The sequence below is a fragment of the Malurus melanocephalus genome, unplaced genomic scaffold (assembly GCF_030028575.1).
Source record: "Malurus melanocephalus ecotype Western Australia unplaced genomic scaffold, MMel_1.1 scaffold_578, whole genome shotgun sequence".
NCBI lineage: Eukaryota > Metazoa > Chordata > Aves > Passeriformes > Maluridae > Malurus > Malurus melanocephalus.
Window position 1 is genome coordinate 127564 of NW_026623810.1, and position 13308 is coordinate 140871.

The 13308-nt window shown below is 41.9% G+C and overlaps 1 protein-coding gene across 1 annotated transcript in view; it reads right to left on the minus strand.

Moving 5' to 3' along the window:
- Positions 1-255: 255 nt before the first annotated feature.
- Positions 256-13308, minus strand: part of NUAK1 (NUAK family kinase 1) — a 44689-nt gene continuing 31636 nt past the window's right edge. The window contains exons 3-7 of the mRNA XM_057382676.1: positions 12941-13092; positions 11600-11665; positions 5767-5886; positions 5339-5471; positions 256-4274 (exon numbers count right to left, since the gene is read on the minus strand). Of these exons, the coding sequence (XP_057238659.1) occupies positions 3121-4274; positions 5339-5471; positions 5767-5886; positions 11600-11665; positions 12941-13092 (1625 nt within the window). The 3' untranslated portion in view covers positions 256-3120. The remainder of the gene's footprint in view (positions 4275-5338; positions 5472-5766; positions 5887-11599; positions 11666-12940; positions 13093-13308) is intronic.

Sequence of the window (13308 nt, forward strand, 5' to 3'; positions counted from 1 at the left end):
GTCAGCTGCTCTCCACCCAACTCTTCTAGAAATGAAAGCTCTGGGTGCTTTGCAGTGCCAAATGCTTCACAGCAAGGGAGTCTCTGTGGCCACCCACACGATATTCAAATGCACAAATGAGCCAAGGTTTGCACAAACAACTTTGGTACAAAGTGCTGAGATGCTGCTGTATTTCTGCATGACAAGTTCATTACTATTTGGCATTGGCTCATGCTCACGTACAGTGAAAAAGAAAAGGGGGAGAGACTCTTCACAGTTACATTAATTTCATTTTATTTAATAAAAAACAGTATCAGATTAAAAATACAAACACTTCGGGTGATTATCCAGCGTTTTTCCCTGTGTGCCTCATAGAGCTCAAACCAACCAAGGACTGGGAGAAAAAAAACACAAAAAAACCCAAAAAATAACACCAAACAATTTTGGCCAGAGCTGTAAAATAATGTTGCACCAATTAAATTACACCAAATATATTATTATAACTTTGAAATGGCTTTYAGACCAATAAATAAAAAAAAAAAATTCAAATAAAAAAGTTGATTTTGTATTACAAAAAAAATTAAATAAGAATCACAACACTAATAGTAACAATGTGCAGTCAAGTCTTTTTTTTTTTCTTCTTCTCTTCTAGGAATGATAACATGCCAGTAAACATGTAACATGCCAGTAACATGCCAGTAAATCCCTACAAAACATTTCCAGTTTGGCAGCAAGCAGTCACTCACTCATTCACATTTGTACACAAGGAAGCAGACATGGGTAAAAACCTTGGAGATTGGAGCTTCTGGGGTGCTCCTGACTTCCCTGCCATGGCCAGCTGAGTTCCCTTCATCCTGAAAACCCTATAAATGCACTCAAGGTGCAGGGAAGGAGCTCAACCCCACCGAAGTGACAGACTGCAGTGGAGGATGCAGCTCTCACAGCACAGGGTGTGAGTTTTGAGCTCMAAGCTGTGGCTGCAAGGAACATCCTCCCTCCTTTCAGAAAGGCCATGGAGATGAYGGCGAGTTGTTTAAAATGCACCACAGCAAACCTTAATTCAACACACTGCAAAACGGGTTTGGGATGGAGTAAAAGAGCACATGCAGGGCTTGTGAGAGAAGATGAGATGTCTGAGTATTTTACAGAGAGGTGCACATCTGTGGAGAAGTGACCTGCAGTTGCCCTTCCTGAGCACATGACATGAGCCAGATTCACTTGACTGCCTGAGAGCACATCTCTCAGAGATTTCATGGTATTGATTCCATTCATTTCAGAGACAAATTTGGTCCAGTGTAAGTAAATAAGTAATAGGTAAAGGCTCTCCGCAGAGGCAGATAAACTGATTTAGAAAACTCAAGTTGGTTCATCTTTATGCAAGGCAGCCCACTTGATTTTTAAGAGGAATTGGCAGATTTAAGTACCATGATAACTGAGGAAGAGGAATCTGCAAGTGAAATAGCTCCCTGTCCCAGATGCCAATGATATATGGACTTATCCCCGATTCCAAGGAATCCCCAGAGGGGTACTCCATTCGGATTCTGCACCATCTCTAGGGTTTGGGACACAGTGGGTCAAACTCTGCTTTAGTTCCAGTTCCAGGGCAGGAGGAGACCAGAACTTGCCCCATGCCCCTCTGCTCTGGGTATGAGTGTAGATACAAATTTTGCAGCTGTGGATCATTTGATGTCATAGGCTGAAACCTGTGATTTAACCACACCAGTGCACCTCCAAGAAAGCCAGGGGCTCTGTGCTCATGGAAATGAGACTGAAACGGGCCTGAAGATTCCAGTTTGCCCAGGCCTGTCAAACACACAGTGCCTTTCACAYAGGCTTACATTCAGATAATCCAGTAGACCCATGGGTACCTTTATGGGAGTAGAAGCCTTCGGTCTGGATAGCTGGATATGTCTGAGAACACAAACACATATCCTTTTTTTTCAAACTGCTCTCACAAACTGCACRCTCAGTACCAGCTACACTAGATAGAGGCAGGCCCACAGTTCTAATGCTAACTCTGTTATTAAATCTACCATTTCATCACTCAATTCTTTCTGCTCCATTACCACCAACCTAGAAACATTTTCATTCTGAAAAARGCATCTTTCTGCTAACTTCCTGACCTCTAACCTTTCCTACATTCTACAACCTTTTCCTTACCTAACATTCTGGTCACAAACTACTGTCACTCCCAAATGCTACAAGCTAGCAGCAAGGTGGCACCATTTGCTGACAGCGACTGAACTCTAGATTGAAGGGTGAGCTAGTCCTTGAGACCCTTTGTCAGATGCATCTTTATCTGGGCATTCATCTGGCTGTATGTTCTGAAAGAGTCACAGATTGAACACATGGGTTGAAATGCCTTAAAAGGTCATTTAGCTGCTGATAACACCCATTTCTTCCAGTTCACATTTCTGGCTTTCTTTTTGCTGGGAGGAGCAGTAGTTGGAAACAATTTTAGAACTTTCTGCTCAATGGCTCTGGACAATGTGGGAGGTCCAGCTATGAATGTCTGCTCCATCACTTGTCCACAAACACCTCATGAGGTGTTTATGGGGCGAGTCTCTCAAATTATCTTAGAACATGTTCAGAACCCCYCAGATCATCCTGGTGGAAGGGACCAGGGCAACCACCCAGCCTGGCCTCCTGTGTAACACAAGCCAAAGATTCCCACTGTGCAATCTCTGTRCCCAGATGAACAACTTCAGGGGGAAATAAAGCCTCTTGTTCTAAGAGGCAACCAAATTTGACTTGAAGAATTCAGCTCATCTCTTGATAAAGCTTATCTAAACTTTATTACAAACTTCTCAAAACGTGTGTCMCTCACTTCCAGTTTTAATTCTGTCTAGCTTTGACTTTGAGCSATCAAATCTCAATGCTTTTGTCTGCTAGCTGCTGATGTACTTTCATCACAGATATAAAAATCAAAGGTTTTTCTCTGTCAGGTAGGTAATATTTTGAGGACACAAAATTAGAGAAGTGTGAGATGGCTTCAGGGCTACTTCACTAGGAGTTCAGCTGAGTAGGTACAGTCAGCTCCTCTGAATCAAAACCCATTGTCAGCAAATCAGTGACCTGGCTTACTCCACCATAAAGGTACACAGAATAACTCCCTTCCCTCCCTTTTCCATCTTCCCTCTGCTAGTTGAGCTTGTTGCAGATCTCTAGGGCTTTCTTGTAGACCTGAGTCACGTCATCCATGTCTGTGAGAAGGGAAAAGCTGCTGTCCCCCAGACGGTTGCGGTAACGCTTTAGATACTGTGGCCGTGGGCGGTTCTGGAGTCCTTCGAAGTCTTGGATCTGGAGGAAATTTTCAGCAGAGACACAGCTCCGTATTCTCTGCCTGTTTGGCCTGTTCTCTTGCAAATCCAGCAAATCAAATGAGTCACTGGACAAAATACTGTCGTCACTAATGAYGCTGGAAGGGCGACTGTAACTGCGAGGTAACGCGTCCCCAGGCAAGACCATTTCTTCCATGGCTTCCAGCGTTGGTGTGTCAGGGCTGATCAAAGCAGGCTCAGTGCTGTTGCTRGAATACTTGCTGTTGTGTTTCAAGATGCCCTTACGCCTGCAGGAATGGCTGTAGGAGCCATTTCTGGATGKCTCTGTGACCCCTGGAGAAGTGTCACCGTTTACTGTCTCATCATTATTGTCCAAGAGTTCAGAAGATTCGCTTCTTTCTGGAGAGGAGTAATAGCCAGACTCCCTCTGCTGAGTCTTCTTTAGGATTCCTTTTTTTGGCATTAGTGAAGACTGCTTAGTGCCATATTTGCCAGCCACTTCTCCCTCTACAACACTTTTAATGGCCACGCCAGTCCTACACAACTCCTGCTCCAGCTTAAAAGCAGAGGGTAAYACTGGGCTGACAACTCCTTCAATGAAACCGGCACTGTGGGAGCGATGTTCACTGTTGCTCCTTTTCTTCAGGATGCCTTTGGGTCTCTTGGAGGTCGATTTGGTTGCATTTTCAGCTCCTCCTTCCTGGATGGACTGTGCAATGTCATTTTCCTTTTTTGATTTTTTCAGAGACCTCTGTCTCTCTAGTGTGACTTCAGGACCTTTGGGCTTAGAAAGGCACTTYATTTTGGTATCAGTCTCTGGCTGGAGGCCGGTAGAACGGTGATGCCAATCGATGAACCTTGCCAGCAGCGGGGACTCGGAGTCCCTCATGGCATCACAGTCACAGACACTGCTCTTGTAGCCCCAGTTCACCCACCAGTGGTTGGCAATGTCTTCAATGGTTGCTCGGCGCTCAGGGTTCACCATCAGCATCCATCTGATGAGACCACGAGCATCTGCAGATGAAGAATGGCATAAAACATGTTTAGAACACGGGCATTCTTAGCTTTGTCAGTTTGAACTGCAAGTGTGAAGCCAATCAAATGAGCAAAAATAATGCTCCACACAACAGGAGAGGTGAAAAGGAACAAAGCTTTGGCCATCAGTCAATGATGGAAAATGCCTCTGAGTACTACTTTTTATCAGAAGAATATGATTCACTCTGGAAAATGTACACTGGGCTATTAAATGAATGAATGTTTGTACTGTATTAGACAGKGAATAGTTCCATGTTAYTAAAGGAACTCACCAACCTACTGARTCTAATGACAAAATTTAGAGGAAAACAAAATGGAATTGGGGTATTTTAAATGATCTACACATTATTGTTTCTGTATTTGCTTTTTCCATAAACAATGCAGTCTTCTGTGTATTTTAAAGGTTTATTTTCATACAGAGGGAGAAGGCAAAAAATTGAAAGGGATGGCAAACAACTAATACAAGATAAATATTCATTTAAATATAATGTATACATAGATATTTAAGGCTGAAAGGAATCATTATAATCCATGAGCCAGACTTAGCTGATATTTTTCCATCAGGTGACTGCTCTATGTGCTATCCTAGAAGCTGATGGGAACCCAGTGGCATTAATTCAGTTTTTGACCAGCCCTCTTTAGTAAGGGACTGTGTTGCTCTGACCATTCACCCTCTTCCTGCCTGTGGCAGACCACAGCAGAGGATTTATTTCTATCAGTGTGTGGTATCAGCTTACAGCTTGTCTGAACAATTCCACTTGCAATAGCTCACAGATCTTCCACTGTCACCGATCGATTTAAAAGAGCTCGTGACAGCTTCCTCAAGGCAACAAAATCTGCTATAAAACTTTAMTTTCAAAAGGGCTTTTGGTAAATGCTGTACCTAGATAGGAATCTACAGAAGAGGAACTCAGTAGGAGAATGAGTTTTGGTTTTTTTTGTGTACATCATTCTAATATGATGTTGTAACATGTTGGAAGGGGCTGAACAAAACATTCTGAGCTGCTGTAAGTCAGACCATGGCACTCTCTCCCTTTTCATACCTGAGGTCTGTGTTGGCTCCCGATATTCTCCACTGCTGATCTGCCTGATGAGGTTTTTGTGATCGAAGCCATCAAAGGGCATCGTTCCATAAACCAGAGTATAAAGCAAAACACCAAGGGCCCAGCTGTCAACCTGAAATACAGACACAACACGTGTGAAACCCAGGAAAGCTGATCTCTGCCCTTCTCCCTGTCATTCACCACATCATGCCCAGCTGCACCTACTGCTGGGCAAACTGGGATCTGATCTCTCACTAACCACCCATGGCAATGTAAACAAAAGCAAGTGAAGCAGCTTAGGAGCTTCAAATAAGGGACAGACCCAAGTGAACTCACATGCACAGAAGCATTTGCATTAATACCAGCTCTCAAGAACGTTATCCTCAAAGACATCCCCATGCCACAACAGAAAAACTGACCCTTCTTACCTCTGGGCCTCTGTAAGGCCGTCCATTGACTATTTCAGGGGAAGCATACAGTGGGCTTCCACAAAAGGTCTGCAGAAACTTGTCTTTATGATAAAGGTTGGAGAGTCCAAAATCAGCAATCTGCAAATAGAATCACACAAAGCATTTGTAATATTGATGTTTCTTAAAGTAACAACAAATCCTTTATCAGGAAAGACTTAGCTATACTGTCTCTGTCCTGTGGCAAGGAACTTGATGTGGATTTGACATTTTTCCCTAAAGAGCCCTCAGAGAAGAAGGGTTCCCAGGTTAAATCCTCCTGATTAGGAACAAGGATGCTGTGGTTCCATTAACAGACAGGCCACTGACTGCACAACCATCAGCTGGAATTTCATCCTGGATGAAYTGCATGTGCTTGCAAAGACAATCTCCCACTGGGAAACCTGCTGGCCACTGACTGCTCTTCATCTTGTGTAGTCATTAACAGAATCCACAGGGAAGCAAGCAGAGAGTACCACCCTTCTTATCACACACACACAAGCCAAAAGCCAAGACCTCTGAATGAATTCAACAGGAGGAGGGAGGCAGGAGTGTTGCAGGAAGCCAAGCATTACTGRAAGGAGTGATTTTGGAAATCATCTGGAATGTAGCTACGCTTGAACAAGGGGCAAAGTGAGGCAGCTGCTCAGTCGTCCAGGCTCAAGGACATGGGGCTGAGCAATCTGAGCTGCTAAGCCCACGAGATGTCTATCACGAGATAATAAACACAAGTCTGGTTCCTAACTGGAAACAATGAGCCCAAATCCGGCTTTCCCAACACAAACAAAACTTCACTTGGGACTGTTGGGAATGTTGCCCATGTAGGAATTGCAGGATCAGGTCCAAATGTTTTGTTTACTTCAATTCTCCGTTCTCATTCTTACAAAACAAAGGCTTACAAATACTCCCACAACCACTGAATTTTCTTTGTTTCTCTAGCACAAGGCAACACATCTCATTTTCATCTTGGTTAAAACCCAAATGCTTCTGCTTCCCAGAGATCCTTGTATTACTGCCCACAATCAACATAATGCCTACATAAAAGACATAAAGCACAGCATAGAAAAGGTATTACAGCTATAAGAAACAGGAGTTTTCTCTGGGTTTTCTTCACCTTATTCATGTCTTTYCTACCGGAAAGAAATTAAATCCCAGGAATTTTCACAAGAGAAAATTCAAGAAAACTAAAAGTGAATGGAAAAGAAAAGGATTTGCCWGCACCATCATTCACTCCTGGCTTTCTAAAATGTTTATCATCAATGCCTCTAATACCTGTTGAATTGCAATGTTTAGTGAACTCTTGGGAGAGGTAAAGTCTTTGCCTCTACTACCTAAACTTCTACAGCTACACCGAAAAATGACACAGTTGAGACCAAAACAGGAATGCATATACGCTTCATAAACAGATAGAAAYAGATATATATGTGTAGTTGTTAGGTACTTTCAAGTTAGAAATACAAACTTTTTWAAAAAATCCCATTTTTATACCATTTTTAAAGTCACAGTCAGACATGAGATTTCATGCTTCACCCTCCCCTATCTTGATGTTCTGCTTGTGCAGGTGTTTTACTCACAATTTGGACTCGCCCTGCTCAAAGAGCAGCTGATTTCTGTTCATTAATTTTAATTCATCTCACCATGTCCATTCAAAGACTGMACTCACTCAGTCCCTCAGACAGCATATTATCAACCCACAGCAGAAAATTCAACCCTTAAATAAATGTGGTTTGTAAAATCTTCATTGTATGGCTGGAATGTCATTGAAAACAGCTGGTGTACAATTGCAGTCTGCAAACATATTCTCATGGCTCAGATTGCACTTAATTGCCTTAAATTCCACTTTCTTATCAAGTCACCCTGCCTGGCTTGCAGGAAGTTGGTTTTAAGCCTTATGAAGTGTGCCCTGTCAATCAGARGAAGAATGGGATCATTTCAGTGTTAAAAATTCGTGCTGGTCACTGATTTTTAYTTTAGTTCAGGATGCAGCTAAGACAAGCACAAACACGGCACAGTGTGATTCCTTATGAAAATACATTCCCTTAACACTGTGGAATGTATAAAATGCATGTGGATGTGCATGAATAAATATATATAGGGATATACATACCATTGTTCACTCTAAGAAAMTCTCAGACTTGGGCATTCATGTTTTCATTTTGACCATTCAGGAAAAGAGTATTTATGTTACAGTCCACTCCCATACTCACAGACTGATGTTTATCAGCTTTTCCCATTAAAACTGTCATGCCCCCCAAAACAAGATTAATAGAAGCCAACATTACTTCATGTTCTTGGCACTTAAATGGAACTAAGGCATCAAGTCAAAAAAACTTCCTAAATTGGGAGGAGCAGAAAAATAGACTTTTATTCCCCTTGCTTCAGGAGTGTATGTTTCATATTTACTGTTAGCTATGATAAACCAGATGTAATTTATTAAAGTGTGGAATATAAATTCCACAAAGTTCACACTCATGGAAATTGTTAAGTTTGTCCCACTTAAGGATCTGTCTCTCTGWACTGCAGATAGAGAAATAATGAGGTCTCTTAAAGCAAACAAAATGTATATTCAGTTGTTGAGACTTCCGACAAAGTAAAGCATTTTTTTTAAGACCACCAAAGGCAAATGCCTAAAGCCCCTTGAATCTCTTCCCACAAAGGGCTTCCTAAGTCTCCAGCTCAGGGCAGCTTTTTCAATGTTTTGGAGCTGCCTCAGCCTTCCTGCCTGCCTGACCCACGTGCAGCTGTGCATGTCAGGTATGTGTGCACATTCGGWCTCACAAGTGTTTAAAACTCGTCTGATTCATTTATGTTTGCTGCATTTAGTGGTTTTCAGTAAAAGCCTGCAGGAAATAGTATTGCAYACAACAACTCCATGAAAAACCTAAAAATGCAACACAGATTGGATCACTTTCTTCCCCTCTTGCTCTCCATCTCTGGGCCTGCAGACATGTGGAACTCTTCAAAATGTCTAATTTTCTGTTACATCCAGACACCAGTATTTCCTTGTTGCTGTATTCTAACACATARCTCTGCTTCCAGAGACTTTTACTCACCATCACAGCTCTTAAAAATAAAAAAAAATCCTTCTTATATCTCCATACACTCCTTTATGACCTTCCTTCAATTCATCTAAAGATTAAGAAAGGTTTCCAAGTTAGTGTAGTAGCAAGTAAAATGGCCAGGGGCCCTTTTAGGTCGGATAATAATTTCTAATGGATTACTTGTCCTCTTTATTTCCTGTTTTAAAAGTATTGCTTAAGCTGCTATACAGGGTTCTATTTTTATATCTTACTTTTTCTTCACATTATTATGACATGTTTTTGTAAATCATAGTGAATAGATCACTAGCTTCATCAGAAACATGTATTTAATTGCACAYTGCACCCAAGAACAAAGAGATTCCTTTAATTTTCTCATTCTTAAAATCAAACTGCCAATTTTGCGTTTGAAATCCACTGACTGAAATAGAAATACTAGCAAAGTACAGATAAGACTATCACTCCATTTCTGAAAATGCCTTCCCCTGAGTATCTGAAGCCATCAGTCAATACCAAACTCCAAACTGCACTTTTTTCTGCCTGAATAAACCATATGTAAATACTCTGAGAATGAGGACCTGATAAATTTACTCCTAATAAATAATTTACAGTTCCATATGTGTTTCCTTGCCAACGGTTACTGTTTAGTGAAACAAAGGGAAAGTGGGAAGTAAAATTCTGTGTAAGTAACACAGAAACCACAGYAACATATTCAAAGCTTCAGCATCAGGGAAATTGTGGTGGTATGCTTAACATCAAATATTCAAAGCTGASCTTGGTCACRAGGTTAAAAAAAGRGAAAAAGAGAACACAGAGAAAAAGRAAAACCATACCAAAAGTCATCGAATTCAAACATCATTGACTGTAAGATGTACAAACTATCAACATTTTCCCGAGTTCAGTCTGTCAGTTCCATGAGACCCTTTGCAGAAGCAGTTTTTAGGGGACAGCAAAGAAGCCACTCGCCCATGACAAGGCAGCACTGCCTGCTCAGTGGCTTCAACRTTGAAGAGAAGTAGCCAAGGAGAGGCTGGAAATATGAAAAATACCTACAGCAGCTAAAACACAACACAGTTCAGGAAAGGGAAATCTTCAAGAGAAAGATGTCCAAGTGACTGAAGGTATGTGGGGTGGTCCAGCTACCTGAACTTGTTTCACAGCAGTGCCACTCGCTGTGGCAGCTGAAATGCTCTGTGGTTCTGAAACCCCTGGCTCAGCTCCAAGTGTGGCTGAACACAAAGCTACCTGTGCTGGCCCCATCCTTCCCTCTACCCACAGCAGAACGACTCCCATCAAGGAAAAGGGGTGGGAGCAGAGCCATCTGACAAAGCTCAGCTCCCCAGAGGACTGGGAAGTGATTGGTTTTTCGTATGAGGACCACAGCGCAAAGATTCAGCCCACCACAGCCAGCAAATTCCACAAATTCCTCTTTTCTCTCAAGAATTCTCTGATTAGCTGGGAAGATAGTTTGGCGTGTAATGTGGAAAGAAAGGTCATCCTGCCTGCGGAAGCCTGCTTCGTATACAATGTCCTAGAAAGGCTGCTTTTTGTTTTCAAAAAAAAAAAAAAAAAAGAGAGCTGAGAACAGCTCTGGCTGCTGCAGACAGTGTTCCTGCAGGAACAGGAGTGGGGAGATCTGCTCCAACACTGGATGCTAACAGCAAAACATCCAAATATTGCACTGGATGGGCTTTCTGCAAAAGACTATTTTTGGAAACCRCATATTTATGTGCCTTTAATCCACGAGTCGATCCAAGTTAGCTCCTGTCATCAGCGTTACACAGATGGCAGCTACCACATGTTACTTTCCATTTCCATTGCACATCAGCTTGAAATGAAGACAATCTCTCCAGTGTGAAGCACAGAAGGCAGTGCCTGCAGCCCCGGGCCTTTCAGGGGAGACCAAAGGAAGATCCAGGCTATATGCAAGTAGCTCCTTGATTACTTATTTAATTAAAAAAGGATGCTCAAGCGTCAGCAGAAACTCTTTGGTGTTCCTCCMTCTGCTTGTTTGCCCATAGATGAGCATAACCAGCCACCCTTGCATCCAGCTAGTTGAAAGTGAAACAGGCTCAGCCAACTGGAAATTACACTTATTTTATATAGGAATATATATAGGATATAGATAGGAAATTACACTGGAAATTAAATCTCCGCATTATTTAACTTTGTGCTACAGCTATAAACAATAGAATAAAAAGACAGGAAAAAAGGTCATTCCCATGCTTTCACTGGGGAGAAATGGCATGGAAATGACATCACTGACATCACTATCCAAAGTATACGTTTGTGTCTGAAGTTCCAAGGCCATTTCCTAATGAAGCACATGTGCTTTACTAGGTTTATTTTGAAACTCTATTTGCTTATTTTCCAGCCATGATCAAAAGAACATTCTGAGTGTTCTGTAGGAGGCACTTGAACCCTGCAGACCAGAAGAGTTTTCTCCTAGCCCCAGAAGCAGCCAGCAATAATATCATGTGCACGATGAGCAGGACAGCATGAAATGCTCTGCTGTTTCAGTGGGTAGGTACTGCACTGGGAATCATGGCCTTTGTGTGGCAGGACAGGGCTTTCTCCCCAGAAATATGCAGAGCTTCATTTAGTGTGCATTACTGGGAATCAGTGGTGTTTTCCCCCAACCTCCAAACCTCTGAGCCTCTTGCCAGATGCTGTTGCTTAGTAGCTGTTACCATAACACTGGGCTCTTCTAATACCTTGGATAAAAATGTTACAGAACATGCAAATCCATTCTGAGAAGCTGAGAAAAAGAATCCTACCTTAATATTAAAATTGTCATCAAGAAGAATGTTTTCCAATTTTAGGTCCCTGTGGACAACACCGTTCTGAAACRAGGAAGAAAAGAAACAGGGAAGAACATGAGAAAAGATTGGGAAAATTAAAGGTGAGCTGGCAGGGTGGTCTTTGCATCTACATTTCAGGGCTGATTTCACTGTCATAACACTCATGGCCCACTGACTAGTGACAGGCTCTGTATTAGTCACTTGGTGTGTGGTTAAGRGAAGAATGACTGGAATCTGTCCTCCCACAGAGACTCTAAAACAGCAGGGGGTAGGGGGTGGAGGGCTGGGGAACTTAATTCGGAACTTAATTCCACCCTGGGTGCTGCCCCCACTGTGGGCAAGCACTGCACTCTTCCCAAGCACCAGGAAGCAGTATCTGTCAATGACATTAGCCCCTACCAAAGCCCTCATTCCTCCAGTGAGCAGCCACGTGGATTGGGGGAGTTATAATCCTGAAGGGCTGTAAATGTCAGGGATGAAAGCAAACAGGCTGGGTCTAGGTCAGAGCCTTCTTCAAAGAAACCTGGGAAAATTAACTGCATTAATTCATTCATTTTCAGCACTACGTAATGAGGACTTTGAGAAACTCCCCTGTTTATCAGAATTCAAGTAGAGATTTAAGTGTTTTAAGAATTCAAATAAAAATGGYGTTAGCTGCTCATTGCCTTTAGCCTCATACAAATTTTGGCTCTGTGCAGTCGTTCCACAAACAGGGATAAAAAGTCCATGATGTAGCCAGTCAGCCACCYTGGGTTTAATTGCTTAACTTGTCATTCCAAGTGGGTACCATGAGGGATAAGGTCATTAGCAAATGGAATCTTTACATCTGGTAAAGTTACTTCTACCTGTCCAGAATAAGTACATGCTAAAGCTCACACATGCTGAACCTCACAGCTTTCTTTTGGCTTTTTCTTTCATTTATTGTATCTCCTATTCTAAAGTTGTTTACTACGTATTCAAATTGCAAACTAACATTTGTTTGAATGCATTAATATTAATGTTGTAGGGGTTATATGGGATGCCTTCTCTAGTTCATACAGTTTTTGGGTTTTTAATGCCAGGAAAATTATTTCAAGGGAAAAAATGTAATGAAGGGCTAAACTAAGGGTGTGGCTGGTACCTGCCATAGCACAGGAAAGCATCATTAGTCTTTAAAAAAATTCAGTGTAGCACTTTTAATGAAGATCTCCTCTTGTACTGATAAAATCATGCACTCTGATACTTAATAATGAATGCTGTTTTCTCAGACATGCTTTGAAATATATGCCAGTAATCAGCCTTGAAACAGCATTTTCTGCTACGAAATCCTTTGCTCACCTTGTGGCAGTAATGCACAGCAGACACTATTTGCCTGAAGAAGTGTCTTGTCTCTCTTTCGCTCAATCGCCGCCGCTCGCTGATGTAATCATACAACTCTCCTTTACTTGCATACTCCATGATGATCACAATCTTATCTTTATTTTCAAACACTGCACGGAACAAAAGAAAAGAAAAAATACCACAGTTGATTCAATATATTTGCAAACTGAGACTTTAAAGAGTGAAGAAGACTCGGAATGTCTGAACACATCCTACACCACCACTGCAGCCTGGAAAGATGAGCTGCTGATCTCACTGCAAAAAGAAAACTCCAAAGCTACTTTTTACCAGAGGAAGATTACAACATCTCAGACCAAGAGAAGGAA